The sequence below is a fragment of the Schistocerca cancellata genome, chromosome 4 (genome assembly GCF_023864275.1).
Source record: "Schistocerca cancellata isolate TAMUIC-IGC-003103 chromosome 4, iqSchCanc2.1, whole genome shotgun sequence".
NCBI lineage: Eukaryota > Metazoa > Arthropoda > Insecta > Orthoptera > Acrididae > Schistocerca > Schistocerca cancellata.
This window is the reverse complement of record NC_064629.1, coordinates 602,094,832-602,118,818: the sequence shown is the minus strand read 5'-3', so window position 1 is coordinate 602,118,818 and position 23,987 is coordinate 602,094,832. Positions and strand designations below refer to the sequence as shown.

General features: G+C 38.4%; 1 protein-coding gene across 1 annotated transcript in view; it reads left to right on the top strand.

Annotated features, from left to right (window-relative positions):
• The window catches only part of LOC126184344 (trithorax group protein osa-like), a 395,921-nt gene that overhangs the window by 248,798 nt on the left and 123,136 nt on the right, over positions 1 to 23,987 (top strand). Inside the window, 4 exon segments of the mRNA XM_049926723.1 lie at positions 3,086 to 3,286; positions 11,903 to 12,069; positions 13,791 to 13,970; positions 17,737 to 18,148. Coding sequence (XP_049782680.1) covers positions 3,086 to 3,286; positions 11,903 to 12,069; positions 13,791 to 13,970; positions 17,737 to 18,148 — 960 coding nt within the window.

Here is a 23,987-nt window from a genome sequence, read left to right as displayed (position 1 = left end):
GTTGTTGAGAAAGTGGTGCAGACCATTTTTATGGGTTAGGGGCAAAGCGAATATGTGCCAAGGTTTAATTAGTTTACAATTTATTGAGGGAATGATGGAAAGATGAGTTGCTCCAAGAGATTGGAACTTGCAAGTTCCAGAGGAATAGCAAAGGAAGGACTTGAGGAAAAGTATGAGAGACTGGTAGCTGGCTGTTGGCGGAAGGAGTGGAGGTATTGAGGTATAGAACGATTATTGGAAAAAAGGGGGATGGTTGGAACTGGTGAAAATAGCTCTAGGAAAGAGAAATATGTGTAAAACAAGGTGAGGAGTTAAAGACGCAAATTGGCCACTGGGAAAATGTACTGATAATGATTGACAGTAAAATAATTTTACAACAAGAAATAGCCATTGGAAATATACTAAAGATCTGTAAACAGTAAATAAGACATCAAGGAGACAGGGTAGGATTGCTAATTGGAAGAAAACTGTGGTCGACGAACAAGGAAGAATGATATGCAAAGAGAGAAAAGACCGTGCAGTTTAAGTAGATCGTCAAACAGTGAAAGGAAGGTCAATGAACATGGAAAAAGAGAGATTGCCGAAGAGCATATATTGCAAAAATAAAAAATCAAATTGAAAATAAGATCACAGAACATGAAAAAACGCCACGAAACACGAAAAAAAGAAAATTGCTGAATACAAACAAAACATAGTCGGCCAGGGAAATATGCGCCAAAGAAGAAAGAAAACTCCTATTCGAAAAAGTACTGAACACAAAGACTGCCAAATGACGAAAATTCTGTACAGTAAACAATAAAATTAGGAGACAGAATAGCCCATTGATCATCATTATTCGCACAAACTAAGTGTACACGCAGTGCGGTGGCTGATGGGAACGTCTGTAAAGGGGAAATGCATTTACAGTCCTGCTAACCGCGAGGAGTGTCAAACTTAGTTTACGCGAATAGTACTTACCTTAAAGAGGTGAAATTTCTATTACTGCTGTTAGACACACGTAAAAAAAAAAAAACCTAACTTAACTCTGTTAGTTTTTTCTCATGGAGAAAAAACATATGGTTTGGGGAAAGTAAGAAGAAACGACACGTCACTCAGACTTCTGGTTGAGGTGGACTTACCTGTAACGTGGATGAGGCAAATTCCGGAAGTGGAGGGGGGGGGGGATCAAAGACAATACGAGGTAAATGTTAGTACATTGAGAAGGATTGTGCCAGCTTCAATCCACAGATGATACGACAGAGTGAGAACTAAAGATTGAGTAAGGGGAACAAATATGGAAAAATGTAGGCCTAATTAAAAGTGCAGTTACGAACTAAGAGGAAAGCAGAAAGGTAGAGGTGAAAAAACCAGAAAGAGAATGAAAATAAAAATGTAGTAGAATATTTTTCCTGCTTTGCTCATAGTTCTTAATTGGACTTTTTATTCCACTTTTCATTTTTGTTCCCCTTAATTCCCCTTCATTTCTCATTGTCATATTATCCAGCCTGCTGCTAGGTGTTTTGCTGCCCTAGGTGAGAAATGAAATATGGCACCCGCTCAATTTTACTACCATCGGCCTCCTCGATTCACTGAGGACTCTTCTTAAACTCTGGTGGTGTACTGGCCAGTTTAAAAACTATCTAACTAGTCTCTTACTCACTCAATCACTCACACATTCATTCTTTGTGTAACGCTGGCTTTAACCAGTGCAGTTACCTAGCCTCTGAATTGTTTAGTGGATAAAACTCAGCACATTATAACTGACTGTCATCACTAAAGTATTTAAAATCACACTTACATCCTGTGCATTAGGTCAGCATGAAATGAACATGATTTACTACAAAAAAATGTTTAAGACCTGTGGATAATAACTAAGACTATTGAAACGGGTTGTCTTGAATAAAAATATTTTATGCTATCTTGACTTTTGAATGGTTTTTAACAATTAAAACAGATCACTATTCAGTATTCTCATAATGAGAAAATTCGATCAGCTTTGTAGAGTCTGCTTTCTGTAACTGTAGTTGGAAACATACATTCTCTTTTCACGACACTCATTTTTAAAGACTCTGGTTTGGTTTTTCTGTGCAAACCTTTACAGTCATTGGCTAGGTACGCCAGCGGAAAGTGGGATTCTTGTAGATATTTTTGTGTGTCAGGTCCAGGACACATGCTCGTAAAATTGTTTTGGGGTATAAGGCAGGTTGTATGAGACTGTCGAAGTGTGGTTGATAATAAATGATATTTGTGGTAAGTTTCATTATCACTCTAGAGGCAGACATGTAAATCTCGATAATTGTAGTTTTAAAGATACTATTTAACTTCAAAACTTATTTTTGTCAGTTTCAAAAACAAAACATTGACAAAGCATATGCTTTTAATTTTTTAATTTTATGTACATTCATCCCATTAAGAAAGGGGCACTGATGACCTTGGTTTGTAGTGCTCAAAACTAATTTCATCTTTCATTTTATCGTTACACTTTCCACAGAACAGAACTGAATTTTCTGTTGATGCATGGCAGACAGCGATAACAATATTTGGTACAGGAACCACCTGCTTGGAGGGGGAAGGGGCAGTAAATTAAAAAAATTAATTAATTAATTGACAACTTTCCTTTGTATGCTGTGCTCTGAGAGACTGTTCAGACCACTCAAAGCCTGCCCATGGCTTCAGATGTGTTGCTGACCTGTTTTGTTCACATTGTAAGACTGCCCTAGATGGGTTTTTTTCACAGTCCCTGGTCAATGGGGGGTGTGAGACAGGATCACATGGTGCTCCAGATGCAGATGAATGAGTGATGGAGCACTGTCACTTCACTATCTTGCTCAGTAGTGCCTGACCTGCTAACACGGTAGTGGCCACCTTTCCAAGCAGTTGGTTGCTTCCACAGGTGCCTTAATAATATACCCTTTTATTGTGATTAAACATTCTAGGGGTTCTTTCTCCACCCCAAGCCCAGTTCTCTCTCTCTCTTTGCTGTTATCTCCTACTGTAACGTTTACCATTACCTTTACTCTTACCATTACCCTTGTACAGGATTTGTATCTCAAGTATTATCAGATGTTATCTAGTAGTTTAATGATTTGGAATATCTTTTATGCAGGCCAACAAAACATTCCGATGCCTCCTCGGCCTTCGAGCGGGCAGTCTGATGGAAGTGGACCTACTCGTATGAGTCATTCACCGATGGCAGCTCAGGGGAACTATCAGCAACCATTGGCTCCTCCATCACATCTGCATGGATATAAACTTCCTGGCCAACAAATGGGTCCTTATGCGCCACAGGGTCAGCAGTATCCTCAAGGTATATTTTCTTTTTACATTTGACATGAAGGCATTGTTGTAAAAGCAAAAGCAAAAGAAGGTTCAGTATCTTAACTCTTTCAGAAACATGTGCTGTAGAAATAGTTGTATAGTGTGTTGGTGTGGTTTTGTTATGTAAAATTGGACAGATTCTGAAGTATGTATGTGGGAAGTGTGCTTTTTAATTACAGAAATAAAACCACATTACCTAAAGTTTTACAGAGAAGGTTCAGTTTCCATGGTATTACAGGAGACTTACGCACACTCTCACATCAGTGTCGTTAATAATCATCCATTGAAAGAATTATTTTCTAATATTCATAAGGTGTAGACCCCCCCCCCCCCTTTCCTTTTTCTCGTTGTACACTTATTAAATGCCTTTTCCACAGGAAAGAGCCCTTTACTTTTGGCTTTTGCATTAATGACTGAACTTTGTAGAACCAGATGCAAAAGATGACGATGACGATGATAGGAAATTACTTCACTATTTTCAGCCCAGTAGTTGATGAATAATCAGTGCTAATGTGTGGCCAGTGTGCATAGATATTTCAATGTCAGATAAATGCCTGGACATAGACGTATCTTTATAAAAGGTTTAATAACTATTAAATGGACACTTCTTTTTGTACCAGTGGAGTTGTGTTCTCTACACTTATCTCCCTCCACAGTCTACAACTTTAATGATCCCAAAAATTAACATAAACGCTTTTCTGCTCATAGGTATGATAGTCAGGCTGATGAGCGGGTGTTCTCGTGTACTGAACATATAGTAATAAAAAGTCAGAGGGCAGTATTTTATTTTCAAGATGCTTAGCATTTCCTAGCACTGTGAAAGACACTTCCTTGTATTTGTTGATTGATGTGTGTGGAGTACACAAAACACACACACACTTTTTTGATTTGGCCATCCAGGTTAACATGGATTGACACACACAGTTTTGAAGCACTCTTCTATTTGCAGTTGGTCACATGGCTGTTGGTCTCAAACATTTTCTGGATGTAATTATTTTTCTCTTTGTCATCACATAAGAGTTATTAAATGATAAAACTTTCGTTCCATTCAGAACTGAGCATCTACATCAATATGAGGTGTGACCCCCCACAGGAACAAATACTCTCTTCTGTTCATTGCGACATGGAAAAAAACTGGCTCGGAATATCATTCTAAGGAATTTCTTGCCATGTACGAAAGACATGCTATGTCGTTTTGTGGAGACTGCTGACTGGAAGCTGGTCTGAAAGTGAATTCCAGACAGGTTCTAATGGATGATGTATCAGAGGATCATGCAGGTGTTTGTGATGTGAGGTGCTGTGTAGGTTCTTAACATTACCCTGCTGGAACATGCCATTTGGTACCCAGGTCACAAAGAGTACAACAACAAGAGTTTACCATTCTTGTCACGTCTTGGCGAGCAATCGGGCTCCCTCTAACAATTAGCAGATCAGTTGTATTATCATACACTGTAGCTTCCCACCCCATGATTCCAGGAGTCGGAGAGGTACGTGCCTTGAGAATCGCTACTTCCTATGGCCTTTCACCAGTCATCTGTTGACACATCGATGTCAATTTGACCCCAACAAACAGATGCAAGACTGATGGCTGAACATCACAGAATGCCATTTGATGTCCGACTGACTTTGGCAAGTCTGTAGTAGGGTGTCAGCAGCAAACGACACATTACAGACAAACCACTAAAAATAAATGCAAAGTATATCTATTTAAAACAGCTAATAAAAATTCGCTTGATGCCTTCCTAAAGAGAGTCTCAATTCCTTCCAAGCTAATTATGTAACTGTAGACTGGATATGGCTCAAATTCAGAGATACAGTATCGACAGCAATAGATAGATTCATACCGCATAAGTTAATAAGAGACGGGACTGATCCACCGTGGTACACAAAACACGTCAGAACACTGTTGTGGAATCAACGAAAAAAGCATGCCAAATTCAGAAGAACGCAAAATTGCTAAGTTTCACGGAAGCTCGAAATTTAGTGCAGATGTCAGTGCAAGATGCTTTTAATAGTTGCCACAATGAAACATATGTCTTAAAATATGGTATAAAACCCCAAAGAGATTCTGGTCATATGTAAAGTACACCAGTGGCAAAAAACAGTCAATACTGTCACTGCACGATAGCGATAGAAATGTTACCAATGATGGTGCCACTAGAGCTGAGCTACTAAATACAGTTTTCCATAATTCCTTCATGAAAGAAGATGAAGTAAATATTCCAGAATTCGAAACCAGAACAGCTGTTAGCATGAGTGACAGAAAAGTAGATATCTTCGGTGTTGTGAAACAACTCAAATCACTTAAGAAAGGCACATCTTCTAGTCCAGATGGTATACCAATCAGGTTCCTTTCAGAGTATGCAGACACAATAGCGCCTTTCTTAGTAATCATATACAACCGCTCACTTGATGAAAGATCTGTTCCTAAAGACTGGAAAGTAGCACAGGTCACACCAATATTCAAGAAAGGAAATAGGAGTAACTCATTGAATTAGAGACCCATATCACTGACCTCAATTTGCAGTAGGATTTTGGAGCATATACTTCAGTCGACCATTATGAATCACCTTGAAGAAAATGAGTTATTGATACATAATCAACATGGATTCAGAAAATATAGTTCTTGCGCAGCACAGCTAGCTCTTTATTCTCATGAAGTAACGAGTGCTGTCGACAAGGGATCCCAGATCGATTCCATATTCCTAGATTTCCAGAAGGCTTTTGATACCGTTCCTCACAATCAACTATTAATCAAATTGCATGCATATGGGGTGGAGTATCGTCTCAGTTGTGTGACTGGATTCATGATTTCCTCTCAGAGAGGTCACAGTTCGTAGTGATAGATGGTAAATCATCGAGTAGAACAAGTGTCATGGGCCATCTGCTATTCCTGATTTACGTAAATGATCTAGGTGATAATCTGAGCAGCCCCCTTACACTGTTTGCAGATGACGCTGTAATTTACCGTCTAGTAAAATCATCAGACGATCAATTCCAATTACAAAATGATCTAGAGAGAATTTCTGTATGGTGCGAAAAGTGGCAATTGGCACATCCACATGGGTACTAAAAGAAATCTGATAAATTTTGGGTATACGATAAATTGCACAAATATAAGGGCTGTCAGTTCAACTAAATACCTAGGAATTACAATTACGAGCAACTTAAATTGGAAAGATCACATAGATAATATTGTGGGGAAGGTGAAACAAAGGCTGCGGCTTGTTGGCAGAACACTTAGAAGATGCGACAAACCCACTAAAGAGACAGCCTACATTACACGTGTCCATCCTCTGCTGGAATATTGCTGCGATGTTTGGGATCCTTACCAGGTAGGATTGACGGAGGACATCGGAAAAGTGCAAAGAAGGGCAGCTTGTTTAGTGTTATTGCGCAATAGGGGTGAGAGTGTCACCGATATGACACGCAAGTTGGGGTGGCAGTTACTGAAACAAAGCCGGTTTTCTTTGTGGTGAGATCTATTTATGAAATTTCAAACACCAACTTTTGCTTCCGAGTGTGAAAATATTTTGTTAACACCCATCTACGTAGGGAGAAATGATCATCATAATAAAATAAAAGAAATCAGTGTTCGAACGGAAAGATTTTGGTGTTCCTTTTTCCCACGTGCTGTTTGAGAGTGGAATGGTAGAGAAGTAGTATGAAAATGCTTCGATGAACCCTCTACCAGGCACTTCAGTGTGAATTGCAGAGTAACCATGTAGATGTAGATAGCTTGAGATCTCTACCGAGCTCCCATTTATCTGCTACTGACAGTTCAAGGTGATACTTTGCCTGTAATATTTCTGGATTTCAGCTGTTGACATTTATCTGTTCACCAAAGCCAGTTGAACAATCCTACGATTGTTGTGTAGTCCTGAAAGGACCCAAGCATACACTTCTTACCACAGTTGTCCAGAGTCCATCTTGTCACCACTCAATTTGATGTTATTGCACTGTAGCCAAGTGTGCATGCAATCTGTCAGTATAATCTCACTACATCTATCGTCTGACATTTCTCGAAGTCTGAAAGGTGGTGAACACTGTGTGCTGTGTGAAGATCTTCACCTGCAGAGTTCCAGTAATGTTGACAAAACCAGTAAGCCATCAGGTACTCACACCATTCCTCATTTGTAGGAAAGGCTTGTTTTCTGTACTGAAGATGAGCTTACCTAGGGATGCAGTATAAATCTGGTAGTGTTTGGTCTAGATATTTGTGGGGTAACACTTTCAATTTCTGTCAGTTACTAATTCCTTTCTCATATGCTTGTTGTTAGATTTCTAAAAACCATTCCTACTTTTAGTTCTTGTGTTGCTTCCTGTTGAAAACTTTCCAAGCTGGTGAATATTACTTCATCAGCATCTTGATTGGATTATTACAGTTCTGTCTCCTTTACTTACTCACACTCTTGGTTCTTTGACAAAGTGCTCAAAATCTGTGGTGAAATTGTGCTTGCTTTACTCCTCTACTTGCTCTCCACATTCATTTATGAACAATTTTAAATGCACAATGACTTTAGTTCCACTGTGAATGTAATCTGAGAATTATTTATGTGTGCTTTCTAATCTGTGTTATAAACATCTGAGCACACACAAACACTGTGTCCAGGAAGCAAGTCACTAAATTCTTCCAGAAATAGTACTATATTTGTGTGTTGTCATATTGCTAAAGCTATATGATTTTCTGCACATCATTGCTACTCTCTGTTCTAGGCATATACTTCTTATAAAAGTATTCCACCTGATTCATTGTGGCAATTCGTATGCTCTGTGGGAGAGCATTTCTGCAAATATGACACTGTGGGAAAGGGGGTATACGGGACTGAAGTGATGTGACTTTCTGAGGAGCTTGAACTGATGCAACAAGCTTTATCTCTGACCAGGACCAAGGTACCTGGTGTTTCTCCCAGATCACAGATTTGTTGCACCACAAAATACTATCAGTTCAGGTGCACAAGGAGTGAGCAATTTTATTTACAGTCTCTCTAATAATGTGTATCATCAGCACTTAACGTTCTTAGTACAGAATTGTGTATGTGAAAAATTGCAGTCTAAAAACTGGGTACAGAGGATCTGTATACGTGGAAATGTTCTTTATAATGAGACTCTGCCGAGTCTTCAGCATAAATTACGAACAAATGATAGTTTAAGACTCAATTATGTGTACACTATGTTTAAAATAATAGATTCTGGAATGATATTTTCATCTTATTTCTTCTATGGAGTGTCACTCAACCTCTGGATGCAGTGTAACATTGATTCCAACAGTTATCTGTGCAATTCAATCTGTAAACTCCCCCACCCAATATAGAGTGATCTGTCACTTAGTGTTTTTACATAAACAGAACATTCTCTGAACAGAAATAGGTTAGTCAGCAAAAGGAAACGTTAGCAATCTTCAGGTCCTCAGTCCAGTGTCCTCAACTATGTTAATACCAGAACTATGTATGCTGTTAACAACAGCAAAATTATTGACTGTGCCTGTCTTTTAATGGGTATGTGTGTTTTTGTGTAGTGTACAAGAACTAACTACAGCATGTTGAAATGTAATTCTTGTTAATGTATTTAATGTAAATCGTTTCATTGTGTTCAACTTCCATGGAGTTGACATGTTTATGCTGGATACAGAAAAAGATTATTAGAGCATTAGTTAACAGAAAGCAGATATCCATGGTACAATATTGTTTACATCATGCCATGCCTTATTAATCTTAATTTTGTTTGATTTGAGACCCAGTCAAAAGTAAAAATTGTGAAGATTACTGCTATAAAGAAGATTGGTTAGTTACTGCGCATGCTACAGATCATTTCATTGTTCCACCTTATGTTTCACTACAGTGCTTAATGTTCAAAACTTATTTTTAATTGTTCATAGCATTTGATACACATTTTGTTTATTGATAATTAACTGTTCATATATCTTAATGCACATTCCGAGCTTTTTTTGTATCATTAACAGGATATCCTGTACCAATAGTGGAAAAATGTTGGACTACATATCCAAAGGTCCAGGGATCAGTGCTCAGTGAGTCCTAGGATTTTTTTCTCTAGCACTACTTCATTCACCTGGTGAAGGTTAATGAGAGAGATTTCAGGTTTTATGATGGTTCTAAGCCCATGTTAGACTGTAGGTCGTGCCATAACTGGTCAGGTAAATTGACTTAGAATGTTGGGGAGAGTGCAGAAGTATACTACCTCCAATTTGGATGATGCATAGGAAAATACTGCTGTGTTTAAACCTACATATGGGTTGGTGACAGTTTTCCTTTACTAACATAAGACTTTGAACCACTATTAACTGTTATCACTTTAGCATTGCGAAGGTGACCTATATATTTTGAAAATGTGACATAACAGTTGCGTGAACTGAACATTGGCAGAAAATTGGTCATTATAGCTCAATCTTGTACAGCTAGGCATGCCATTAGTAAGCAGAACTGGAATATGTGTAAGTTGCAGCAGGTAAATCTTGATTGTGAGCTTTCTCATACCTTGACATTTATATTTTGACTTGCAAGCATTTCTGTCTTATCATGAGAAATACTGTCAGTGCTGTACAAGTATACTGGTCCTAATTTTAAGTTTAACAAATTGCATCTTGTGGATGTTACTGACTTCACACAGTGCATGTCCGAAGACACTCCAGAACTTCTCAATGTATTGTTTGCAAAGCATTACTCATGACACCTTCAGCAATGTGGACACCCTTCTGTTGTTACAATTCCATGAGATCCTGAGAGTCTGAGGACAACAGTAGGGCCAGACTCTGTGGAATGGACCAATAGACTGAGATGTATACATAGTTTTGGCTGTCAGTTTGTAGTGAATAGCATATATGTAATCTGGTTAGTCTGCAACACCAAACAATGCACGAAATTTGGCCATTTCATTTGATCTCTATCATTTGTTTGGTGTGAGTAAGAAAGAGCTGTGCTAAATGCAATAGTACATGTAGTGCATATTGATGACAACAAAGGAGAAATCATTGATCTGAGAAGATTTCATGGATATCCCAGAAAATTCATGGATATCCCACAAAATAAAATGCAGTGTTGTATTTGTTCCCAGTATAATAGTTTCAAAAGCTGAAAAACATGAGAAATTTCAAGGCAGGGAGACAAGAATTAACGTATCCTCTTTTTGGGTTACTAGTGCAGGCATTACTAATAACGACAATATGTTGCTAAAGTTCTAAGGGTTAAAGTTGATTTACCTGTATGTTAGGCATAAAACATTTGATTGTGTAACCATAAGTATGTCATGCTTTTGATCAGTTTTCTTTGGATTAAACTTACATCCATGATACTAAAATGTTCCACAAACTATCATCTGTAAATCAGGCAAATGGAACATCATCAGCTGTTTTGAAGTGTCACACGGAAACTGCATTACAGTGTTTGTGACGGTATACTTTGTACTACTGTCCTGTAGGTGATAAAATTGTTTTTATCTAAGTTTATTTTCCACAAGGCACTATACAGAGATTTTAGTTGGGCATCCATTTTCAAGTTTGATAAAACAAAGCAAAATCTAAGATTCAGTGCAGTGTTAACCCTACATTTTTGTGTTAAGAGTTCTATGATTTTAGGTACTTATTTCAACTACAAACTCTTTGTAAAATCTTTGTGATATAAAAGTAATAGCTTTATTGTTAATTGTAAGCATTCTACCAGTCTGATTAGATAAGTATATTTCTTGTAGAGTTTACACTCAAATGTCTGTAAACTTAAGTTTTCTCTTGTTGTAGGCTGTTTGAGAAGGAGTGCTTGACATCTGAAGCCAGTCATTTAACAAAATTTTACTGTGCAATGGAATCTGTGCACTATATACTTCATTCTAACCACTTGCTGTTTCTCTGTGCCATGATGGCTATGTTCCACATTCGAGAAAGTCTGTTTGCGGTTGTTTGACCTGTTGTCAGGCTGATGACTATCCTGGGAACTGTGTGAGGGATTTTTTTTTTTTTACAGTTAACTGTGTTGACGAAACTTGTGACTTAGTGTAAAGATGAATTTGATTGTCATCCAAAAAAACTATATGTTTGAGAAAAATTCCAAAGTTCATATACAGTAGTAATTTTTTAAATCCATTATAATGCACACTTAAGAACTGTAAAGAAAGGTAAGAAATTAGTATATGTGAAGCAATGACAAATTTGCTACATGGCATATTGCAGAGAAATTTCATGCAAACTTTGTGCAAAACAGAAAATTGAAATTTAGTATTGTTGAGATGTGATTCTAATGAAACTGTGAAGATTAAAAGTGAAGAAGTATGTGCTACTGAATGAACTCAGAAAGATATACTTAAAAAAAAAAATTGGAAGAAAGCACTCAGTTTGTGTGGAAGGTTTTTATGTTTATGCTAGGCAGTGTGTGGAGACATTAACCCTAGAAGGTGAACCGTGATTCAGTTTTTGTACATTTTAAACTCGAATCTTCCTTACTTCAGCTTTAATACATTTCTAACATTGATCTGGCTCAGAAATTTTTTGTGGGGTGGAGTCCATTCCAGAATTTCATGGGGAAATAATTGTTTTCCCATAACCTCTATAATATGGAATTATTGAACTTTAAGGGCATTGTTTTTTTATGATTTTTAGGTAGCTTCAACCAGAGGCCACCGGGACAGATGGGCAGTGTGCAGTACACTCAGAGCTATGGTCCAGGCAGTCAACAAAACCCACAGGCCAACAGTATGAATCCTGGGCAGTATAGCAGTCGTGCAGTGCCAAATCATGTACCACATCCACAGTTTGGTGGATACCAGGTATGTTGATATGCAGGAGAAGTACAGAGAACTGGGAGAGCAAGAAATATATCTGATGTGAAGGTACTGGTTTGATGGTGAAAGATTGGGTTAGTTATCCTGGCCTTGGTGGTAGTTCACTGTTGATTGCAGTCATTATTATTTGTATGGGATGAAGGAGTGGATACAGAACTGTATTCTATTCATGTATATTTCCATGAATATAAAAATGCAAGGCTGCCAGTAAATGAATTGAACCATGTGGTTTGTGCGTGACCCAAAGCCGGTGTCCTTGTAAATTGTAGAGCATTATTCCCATTGAGCATGTGTAACACTGAGTAACCAACAAACAGTGTAACTCCATCTTATTTGAAGATGCTGTAGTGAGAAACATCTTCAAAGTAGAATGACTGCATTGTTCCTGCAGATCAAAACTTTTCTCACCATGTGATATCAAGGGTTCATGCATCTTAAATACCCTTTGCCTCTCTTCGTAGTTGTTTTCAAATTTCCAGGCAGGGTACATGAACCTGGAACCTTGCGTTTCCCGGGTAATGCTCTAACTGAGCTATTTGTGCATGACTCACAATCCAACCTCATAGGTTTACTTTTGTCAGTACCTGTATTATTCTAAATACCACAAAATTGTACTTCAATCTACATTTTAAGGATAAAACCTTCGTCAGATTGTATGTATAAGATCACTCATCCTTATATGCACTCAAGATATTGGTGTTGGAGGTCTTGTAGATCTTTCTGTACTTCAGAAAGATACATCAGATGTAGTGTACAACAAAATCGATTGTTTTATTGAAATGTAAGAATTACGAGCCAGTTTCTGGGTTTTTTGTTGTCATTTATATACTTTATTTAAATGGATAATGGCTTAGGCAGTTAAAATACTTCAGTCTTACTATTTCAGTTTACGACAGGTGCTACTTGTTACAGTCCAGTGCTACTAAGTAAGCTCTTCAGATTATGTTTGATCCCAAATAATAGTATGTTCATGTCACTGAAGAAATTTTTGAAATGTTCAGGCACCAAAAGATAATTTTTAAGTCTTCACATCATAGTACATAGTGAAAAATTTGAAGACCCTGAAAACTTGCTTATTACAGACTTAGGAGTCCTGGCATTAGTGAGCTCATGTACTACAGCTCAGTGTGACACTAAAAGAGCTACACATAAGGATGCGGAAACTTGTAGCAAAAACATTCTCTGCTATTGTGCCGATGCAGCGTAGGTATGATGTGCTGTGAAGTTGCAGCATAAACAAAATGAATTAAGAAATTAAGAAACAAAACTTTATGCCATTGTGCACTTGCTCGCAAACTGACAAGAGGAAGATAGGCTGCTTTCAAAGTAATGAGTTGTTCTGTGTAGTGATTGATAAACATTTTGTTTGTGGCTTGGATTTTTGGCGAACCCTGACTAAATCCAGAAATATAACAGCAGATGCAAAGTTAATTTGCAGAACTAAGTAACACCTTGAGAAAGTTTGCTCTGTGTATGTATTCAGTCCACATGACACCTGTGGTGGTGGGTAATAGTGTGTTCATAAGACATGTCTGCAGAAAATAATAGACTGTTAGTGCTGAAGTATAGAACTTATTTCTAATCTTTAATTTTGTTTCCTTTTATATATTTATTGCAAATGTAAGACATTTGTTGTTGTCATGAATGTAAAAGTTTCTTTGTGATGTGGATTTATCTGGTTTTCATTAAAATACTTAATTATGCAGGGATGGGGTGGACCAGGTTTGAATCAGCCACCAAATATGATGGGTGGCCCAGGATCACAGATGGTTGCAAAAAGTGGTGGGCCACAGTCTGGTGTCCCTACACAAGCTGCCAATACTGGTTCTGGACCACGACCACATACCCCTCCACATTATCTCAAGCAACATCTCCAGGTAACACAGGTTTGTAGTAGTAGCAGTAGTAGTAGTAACAACATGATGTGCAGTACTTCATAATTTTTTTTTTTGTAAAAGATATATGTGAATCACATTGTAACATACCTGCTTATTTGCCTAATATTATTCCATACAATTGCTGAGGTAGAATGGTTGTGTTTAAGTGTTTCATAAGACCTGACACAATTTGCAAATTTTTTGTATTTGATACACTACATCTTTTTTCTTTGCTCATAGCAGTGTGTGCAGACCTGATTGTAAGACACATTACAGCATAAAATATGTCATGTAGACACTGTCTTGTTGAATGTGAAGTTAAAATTGAAAAGAAATAGACTGCTGTGGTTGATTAGTATGGGTAGTTTCTTAAACATTGTGAAGGATTGTATGAAAGAAAAATGTGAAACACAGACAAGCGTGCCAAAAATTGTGTGGTATGATGGTTTTCAAGTCAATGAAGCATCCTTGAAAAGCGTTGACCAGGATACTCTAAAATGTGGTTCTCATTTATATTAGAACCAGTTTTATGGGAAGGCTGCATAGCTTTACAATAATTCAAATTTCAAACCTTCAAGATTTAAAAGAGAATTAGGAAAGGTATTCAACATGTTAAGAAAAGGTAATGAATAATGACATGTGAACTTTGAAAACTGTACCCAAACAAGGTGTAGTTTAAAATGAGTTATCGGAGTTAACGCAGCTGAAAACTCTTCTTCGTCATTACTGACTTTGTTTCCTTCTGTTGATCTCGTGATCTTCTGTTTGGGATTTTGCTTTGAAATTCTGTGTTCAAGTAATTTTTTGTCATTGTTGTGCTTCCTTATAATGCACCCATATGACTGAATTTCTCTCACCTGAGTTGTAAACAAAGTGGATTCATTCTTTTTTACTCACTTACAAAGTTTCTTATTTCTTGTTAGTTGCCACAGATTGTTAATAAGTTAACATTATATTAAGTAGCATTTTGCTGTTTCACAATTTTTTCACTTTGTGTGTGGACATGGGAGCAATTATGCCAACAGTGCAATATGTGGAATGCAATACAGCAGCATGGGTCTGAGAAATCCTTGGTAGGTTTCTGGAGATACGTGATACCAGATGTCTATGCACAGATAACGTAACTCCTGTAAATTATGAGCTCGTAGCTGTGGGTGTGCAGCTGGCACCTAACAGCATCCCATGTGTTCCATTGGCTTCAGATCAGCCAAATTTGGTGGTCAAGACATTGGTGTGCGATCACTATCTTGCTCCTCCAATCACAGTAGCACGATCATGGCCTTGTAACATGGACAGTTATCCTGTTGGATGTTCATAAGTGGGGAAGGCATCAGGTGTATACAGTTGCAGGTGGTTCACAATAATATTCATGTAGTCCAAAACTTTCTTGGTGTCTTCAGCTACTACCAAAGGTCACATGGAAGCCCATGTGATTGTCCCCCATAACATAATACTTCCCCCACTGGCCTGCGTTTGTGGCCATTCACCTGGATGGCAGTGTATTTTTATGCAATCATTGATCTAGTCTAATGAGGAACTACATTCATCTGACCAGGCAACACATTTCCACTAATTCACAGTCCAATCTCAGTGATACCACAGACACTACTATTGCAATTGATAATACCATTGAGTCAGCATGGGAGCATATAGGGGACATTTGTTTGAAACCCCATGTTCAACAATTTGTACTGAACAGTGTGCCCTAAAACACTTTGGCCTGGAGAAACATTATACTCAGTCATCAGATCTGCCACAGATCACAACTTGTGCTTTACAGGGCGGGCAAGCCTCTGACCTCCACACTCTTTGATGAGGGATGGATGTCGCAACACCTTGTTATCTTCTCACGGTTTCACCTCCTTCGACCACTTTACATAGATGCTCACAACTGTCACATGTGAATGGCTGGTTAGCTTCACCATTTCCAGGATGCTCATTTCCAGGTTCCAGGCCATAGCAAAATGCCATTTCCAAAGTAATTTGTTAGATGGTTTTCCACATTTTCAGCCTTTATCATCACTAGTATTATTTCCCATTTGTCTCCGCTCTGCTCATACACTTACCGTACTGCATCACGAAATGCCACCAGGCAGCATTCAGTCTTGCATTGGACACTGGCCATAATATTTTGGCTCATCAGTGTAGTTCATAATGGAAACTAGTAAAGCTTGTTTTATGCTCTCAGAACTGATTGTGTTGCTGTGGATTATTATTTTTTTTTTTTTTTTTTTTTTTTTTTACTAAATCCTGGTTTCAGTAGCCATATTACAATACTTTGCCCAAGCGAAGTATGTGCCTGGTGATGAGAGCACCGAGGTAGAGTGTTGTGTTTTAGGAAGAAACAGGTATTTATTCATGTGCGTGGAACAAATAAAAATTAGCCTCTAAATGTAAATATTTACAGTGCCTTTCACACTGTTGAGTCATCAGCACACAGACCCTGCATTCGAACGTTGAGCATTGAGCAAGCCGAGTCTCTGACACCATAGCATGGAATAGCAAATTGGAGAGTCTTTCTGAATGTGCAGAGCAGTTTCCAGGATGTCAGATATTCTGAACATGTGGTTGAATGAAGACCAATGAGATAGAAGTATCCGGAGAGAATGTCATTTCAAGGCAATGACACATTGAGGATACATTAAACAGCAGTTAGTTATATTTAAATATCAGTTATTAAATTGTGTACAGTTAAAGTATTCATGATGTTTAGGATGCAAAGTATAGTCATGAATCATTCATGTCCAGTGTAGCAGAATGAGTAGCATTGTAAAATTGTAAAGTATTTAGTGATGTGTTGCTGACTTGCGTCTCACTGGATTGAAATATTTTTTTTACTAACCCTTGCATTTTTTGATAGGTTCTGACACTTTATTATGAGTTAAATAAACATATATTCTATAATATTTGATGTTATGTAAAATAACTGCACTTCTTCTGATGAGTGAGTTTATTTGATTGGCTTATTTACAAGATAGCTTGCACTACTTGCAGTAAGCTATTTTGCACTTTCTTGTTTTAAGTTTTGTATTTCATATGTTGTAAATAAGAACAGTGATCAAGTTAAGCATGACACTAAGGTTCTACTAAAATGTGAGAATGGCGAAATAATTTATATCTTATGTGGAGAACTATTGCAAATTTGTATCACACCATTTGTGATGGAGTTTTCATGAGCCAATGTCTTTAATCGCTGGACATTGTACTTTCCTTTTTGCCTTCTAACATGTTCATGGATATTGAAGTTTTTATTTATGTGTACGAGACAGAACAACATGAACAGCGTATGACCAAGGGAGAAAATGTGCATTTTAAATGAGCTAATGTGAGAATTTAATGCCCATCCACTTTGTAAACTGTGTGATTTATGAGCCAGATGCAGCTGAAAGCTGACACTGGAGTGTGCTGCGGTCGTGTTTGCCGTGTTGAGGTGCACTCTCACATTGTCACAGGTCCCATAGTTTCTGAGCATTCAGCAGCACATTGAACTTGACACGCTCGACACTGACATTCAAAAGATCCGTCAGCATGCTGACAGCTTTAGGTAAAGGAATTCAAAACAATGAAAAATAAAGGTGTGGTGGGCATACTGCACCTCAGGTAGTCCCAAAATTACTGGTTTTCCACAAGTGAGTGCCTTTTCTGGTCAAGTTGTATCTTTTGTGATTAGCGCCATTTGTAATATGTGTTAATTTACTTTTGGGGTATTATTGTACCATCTCAGGCTTGGGAAGGATATTTAGAAACTGAGAACAAATTCTTCTGCCCCTACTAGCACAAGATGGGATTCAGCTCTTCTGTGCCTGGCATGCCACCATCACCAGCGGGTCTCCAGGGCTACGGTGGAGCTTCTGCTGCAGGTCTCGGACCTGGTCCCGGTAGTGGTCCTGCCTCACACCACCATGGTGTTACTAGTATGGGTCCTCCCACCCACCATCCCGGGATGGGACCACCACCTCCGAGCATGGGACCTCCTCCGGGAATGGCTCCACCACCAGTATCGGGAGGGCCTGCTCCTCCGCCACCCCCAGCACCATCTGTTGCTGCAGGTGCTCCATCGCCGTTGCCTAATAGCCATCATGATGCCCCGATGCCTCCGCCTGCACCTTCAGCAAATTCTCATCCGGCACCTGTCGATGTTGCAGAACCTACCCATGACAATGGTCTCCCAGTTTCCACTGCGTCAAGTAAGTGACAAGTTGATTTTTGTAAATTAAAATGTAGTACGCACTAACCCTTTAGTAAGCAAGACTTTGGCTGGTGGCCTCAGAATTTGTTTTCCATGATGTTGTGCAGATAACTTTAATGCTGGGTGCACATCCAAATATGTATTGGTCATTTTTAATTACAATATTTGTGCAGTTCTCATTACTGACAGATGTGTTTGCAGTATGGTTGCTGCAGCTTGCCATATGGTGAGAGTGCCTGTTATACTCATATTTTTTTCTCTTTTCAAGGCATTATTTTTTAAGTAATAAATATTCCAGTGAAACCAAGTTACCGTAGTTACTTTTCATTATTTTTAATGTTTTTCAAAACATTCATGAATACTGTTACCTACAATATCATACTTTTCATGACTTTATTTCATTATGTCCCATCAAAGTGCATATGAATGAAGTGGTCTTGGGCCAGGTCCAATGAAATTGTGTGCCTTGGTAACAATGAAGACGTATTGAGAGAATTGCCAGAAGATGAAGATAAAGATAACAGATTCTAGTGAAACCAAGACAAGAGAAAATTATTGAAGAAAACTAGAAATCTATAACCGTGACTGAGCAACCAGCAGAGTGATGCAAGGTGCTGCCATTGTGTGTGTGTGGGGGGGGGGGGGGGGGGCAGAAGGCACAAGGCACAATAATAAGGGAACTTCTGGGCAGAGTGAAACTGTGTATTGGACTGGGGTTTGAACCTGAGACCTTTGCCTTTTGTGGACAAGTGCTTTGCTGACTGATCTGTCCATACATGTCTCAAGACCCATCCTCACTGCTTCACTTCCATGAATACCTCATCTCCTACCTACCAAAATTCACATACATTCTTCTGCATACCGTGCGGGACCATCGCTGCAGGAAGAGACGATACTGCAGCCAGAGCCTGGGAGGGTCTGTTCCCAGAATGAATTTTCACTCTGTAGTGGAATATGTGCTGATTTGACACTTCCTGGCAGATTAAAACTGTGTTCTGGACCAGGACAGTGAAAATTTATTCTGGAAACAAACTCCCAGACTGTGGCTAAGCCATCTTCACAATATCCTTTCTTCCATAAGTACTAGTCCTACAGGATATGCTAAAGAACTTCTGGGAAGTTTGAATGGTAAGAAATGAGGTACTGGTGTAAGTGAAGCTGTAAGTATGGGCCGTGAGCTTTGTTTGTTTGGATAATTCAGTCAGTAGGGCATTTGCCAGTGAAAGGCAAAGGTCCCAAGTTCACGTTCTGGTCTGGCACACAGTTTTAGTCTACCAGGAAGTTTCAAATCAGTGCACACTCCACTGTGGAGTGAAAATTCATTCTGGAGACGTGAATACTGTGTGGGTATTTTGATAAGTCTGGTTAATTTCCATGATAGAATGGTACATTTTTGTTGCACCTTCATAGTCTGTAAGCTTGGTTATTGTATAAAGAATTTCAACAATGTACAGCATACTGTTCACTGCTGATAGCCAGCTGAATTGGTCATTGTGTCAACTGAGATTGAAAAATGGAAAAAAAAACAGAGTTCATGCTGTTATTAAAGATTTTCATTTGTACTGCTGCACAGATCAAAATAGAATTGGATGATGTTTACGCAGACCCTGCACCATCATTGAAGACCATTTACTTTTGGATTAATGAATTTAAATGTGGTAGGACATGCACCAAAGACAAAGCATCCTCCAGCTGTCTGATTGAGGTCACCACAAAGGAAATCATTGACAGAATCCATGATAAGATAATGCAAGACCATCGAATAAAAATTTATGCAATTGCTGAGACTGTAGGCATCTCAACTGGGTGAGAGCATAATATACTGCACCAAGAATTGGCTATAAAGAAAGGGTGCGTGGAGTGAGTGCCGCGATTGTTCACAGTCTACCAAAAGCGCATCAGGCGCAACGTTTCGACACAATGTCTGGTGTTTCTTAATTGCCATCTACAAGACTTTTGCACCCATTTGTGGCTGTTGATGAAACCTGGATTCGTCATTATACACCAAAGTCAAAACAATGGACAAACGTTGGTGAAAGTTTACCATAGAAGGCAAAGACCATTTTATCACCTGATAAGGTGATGGGCACTGTTCTTTGGGATTTCAAAGGAGTGATCCTCATAGATTACTTCGAAGAAAAGGCAGAACCATAAATGGACCATATTACACTTCATTGTTAAGAACGTTTGAAACTTGCGTTGGCTGAAAAAGGACCACAGTTGCATGCAAAAAAGTGCTTTTTCACCAGAATAATGCACCATCCCACACATGAGTGATAACAATGGCAAAAGTGTGTGAATTGGGCTTGGAATTGGTCCCTCATCCATCATACTCACAGACTTACCTCCAAATGACTTCTTCCTGTTCTCTAACTTGAAATTTTGACTTGTTGGGAAGAACTTTTCATCAAAGGAGGAAGTGATAGTTGGAGTCAATGAGTTGAAGAGTTTGACAGAACCTATTTTTCCATTGATATGAAAGAGCTAGAGGATCACTGGACTGAGTGTATATCCCTGAAAGGAGACTGTGTGGAGAAGTAAGGTGAGTTTGGGAAACAAACATTTTTTCTTGCTTTTTTACCATACTTATCAAACCACTGTCGTGTTTTTACATGGGAAAAGAGAGAAATTATCAGGATAAATAAGCCGCTTCCACCTTATAAAATAAAGGCCAATAACATTTAAAAAAGTTTGCTAGGTTCTAAAAAAGATGGATACAAATGAGATGATTGACAAATTTTTCAAAACTACAAACAAATGCATATAAAATTATAGTGCTATAAAATACTTTCACATTAAAGGAGACTATTCACCAAAAAGCAGCAGCACTGAGTCATCGATGCCCACCCCCCCCTCCCCTACACACACACACACACACACACACACACACACACACACACACACACACACACACACACACCCCCTTACATGGGGTTGGCTGGACAAATGACTGTTCGTCCAGCTGGCACCCTGTGGGGCCATAGGTGTGTGCATGCATGTATTTTACCCTAGCTCGAAAAAAAGGATTACTCTGAAAGCTAGCAAGCTGTCTTTCTTTTTGTATATGCCTATCGACAACTCAATGCTTTTGCTTTGCCGTGAGTAATCTCCTTTAATCCAAATGCATTAGCATTTCAGCTTTTTGCTGTGAGCTCTTGCAGTTGATAAATTGAGCACACAAAATGAGAGAAAATGGAGTGGCAAACTTGCACCTATTCCAGACTTGCAGCAAGAATTTATCACACAGATGTTATGTCTGTCACAGGACCCTCCAGTTTTGTGCATTTTTATACTTAGCTTAGAACTTTATTGTGGCAAGACCCAACATGAAGTCTGGCAAGCATGATGACATATGCAAAGATTAGTCTTGTGGTATCATTGAAAGATCGCAGTGCCATGCCACAGTCGTCAACATGCATCAACACACAGACATTAGTGACGTCTGAACAGGGAGGTCAATATAGAGCTGAGCATGGAAGTACTCTGCCCCAGTCTGTGACCTCGGCTGATGCAGCCAACTTCATTGAGTAGTATTAAAGAGTTATTCAAGTAACACACAGAAATGTACTTTTGTAAATGTTGAACATTGTATTTCAAGAAAAGAGTTTGTCATTGTATATATCAGGGCAGGCTTTAATAGTCAGTGACAGTTTTAAATCATCAACCACTCCTGTGGCAAAGAATTGTATCAAGTTAAGTAAATCTTTTTATTATTTATGTAAAAACTGAACTAATTTTTCATATGTTGTAGTTCCAATGAGCTATCTCCCAGAGCAATCAAAGAAATCACAGTTATGGCCGGATGATTGTAGCTTTGTCCGGTCGTAACAAGTCTGATGGACTAAGAAAACAAAAAGAAAGGTCAGGCTAACATTCATAACTGTAGCTAAGCTGTGACTTAAAATCTCTACATCAAAGGCTCGATTTATATAGACATGAAGGGAAATAAGGAAATTCCTCCAGAAATTCAAGCAAATGAAAAAGGTCCGATGTCCCAACAGTTTTAAAGAAACTTTGACTATGGCCTCAGCTATCAGTAGAAAGAACAAAGCTATAATTTTCTTATTCAATAGAAATGAAAACATATCAAGATACTTAAGAAATCAATAGTTATTTTGCACTTCAATGCTACTAGAGGAGGAACACTACAGTAGACAAGATGGGCTCACCCCTTCCAGAATTATGCAAGAAATGACAATTTTGTACTGGAATCAATTCAGACATAATTTTTAAAATTCCACTTCCTGAAAATAATGACAAAAATCACTTAAAAAAGAAATGTGTTGGTCTTTATCTGATGGAAAACCAAGTGGATCAATGGACATTTCTTAAAACACATTCCAAGGATGTAGATGGCATTTTGATCAAGCAAAATATGGAAACATCAAGGATCAGAAATCAGTAAAACACGTAATTTGTTACATATGTGTCAGGAATAAAAAAAAATAAGATCAAAAATATTTCCTGCAGTGCAAAGAAAATATGCAAGAAGCATAATATATCACAGCTAGCATTCTTGATCATCATCATCATCATAATCTTTTCTGTTCTCCTGTTTCGCCTCAGTTTCCAAGACCTTTTTTATAACACATTGTTTCTATTTGTACTCTTTTTAGTAGCCACTAAGCACCACTTTCCCGGTGAGGTATCGAGTGTGTATTACAACTCAGAATGCCTTATATTGTTACCTTTGTCTCACACAATAGAGAAACATTGTTTTTCTTCCTTTAAATATTCGTAAAGAAGAAAAACTTACATTTTTTTTTCTAAGATATGGAATTCCCAATATAAAATGGAAAACAACTTAATTCACTATGGTGAAAACTTGCAAGGCACCCACTCATGGAAGTTTGAGTTTGCTCACCAAAGGGCTAAACTGCATGTAGGTATAGCTACTTTATTAACAGTAACTGGATATGTTTGATGACTTAGAGTATATATACATACATAAAAATAAAAAATAGTGTCACTTATATTGATACAGGCTGTACAGGTATCAGGTAATAAATATAAGATTTGCATTTCATTTACTTTTTATCACTGCTAATGATAGTGCTACATGAATTTAGTCTGTGTGCACATTTCTGGAAAGTGCCATACCAGAGGTCATCAGTTCGGAGGTCAGTCTGAATTCTTCCCAAAACTAAAGCTATTTCTGGGATTGTTAGAATTCAGTCCTTGGTAGCAAGTACAGAGACTCAGTCCATTTAATATGAACTGCCATTATGTCTGAATGTCATCACTGAACAATGAAATTGGGAGGTCATACAGTAAAATACTTCAGCATTCCATGTAGGAAATATTAGGTAGCTTGCGATAGCTCACCTCCCCCCCCCCCCCCCCCCACCAGATTGGACTTATAGCTCACCTCCCCCCACCCCTCCACACACACACACACACACACACACACACACACACACACACACACCAATACTTCTAGCACATGGTATGTGGTTACATTCAGTTTTTTTTTTTTTTTTTTTTTTTTTTTTTTAATTCCACATAGGATTTTCCATAATCATATTTCTGTCTGGATGGCTCTTAATATAAACCACTGTGAGTTCTGAGCCATTAACATTCCCAAGTAGATGAAAGCTAGTGCCCTCCCTCCCTCCTCTTCCCTCCCCTCCCCTCCATCTCCTCTCCTTTCCCTCCCTCTCTCCGTATCCTCCCCCTCTCATTCCCATTCTCCCTCTCTCTCTTTCTCTAAGGCAACCAATCCCGAATTTAGTCACTTTATTGAGAACTGTATGGATTATTTTCAGATTGTGTGTGTGTGTGTGTGTGTGTGTGTGTAGCTTTGATGTACAAAACTAATTCTTATACTAGTAGAGCTT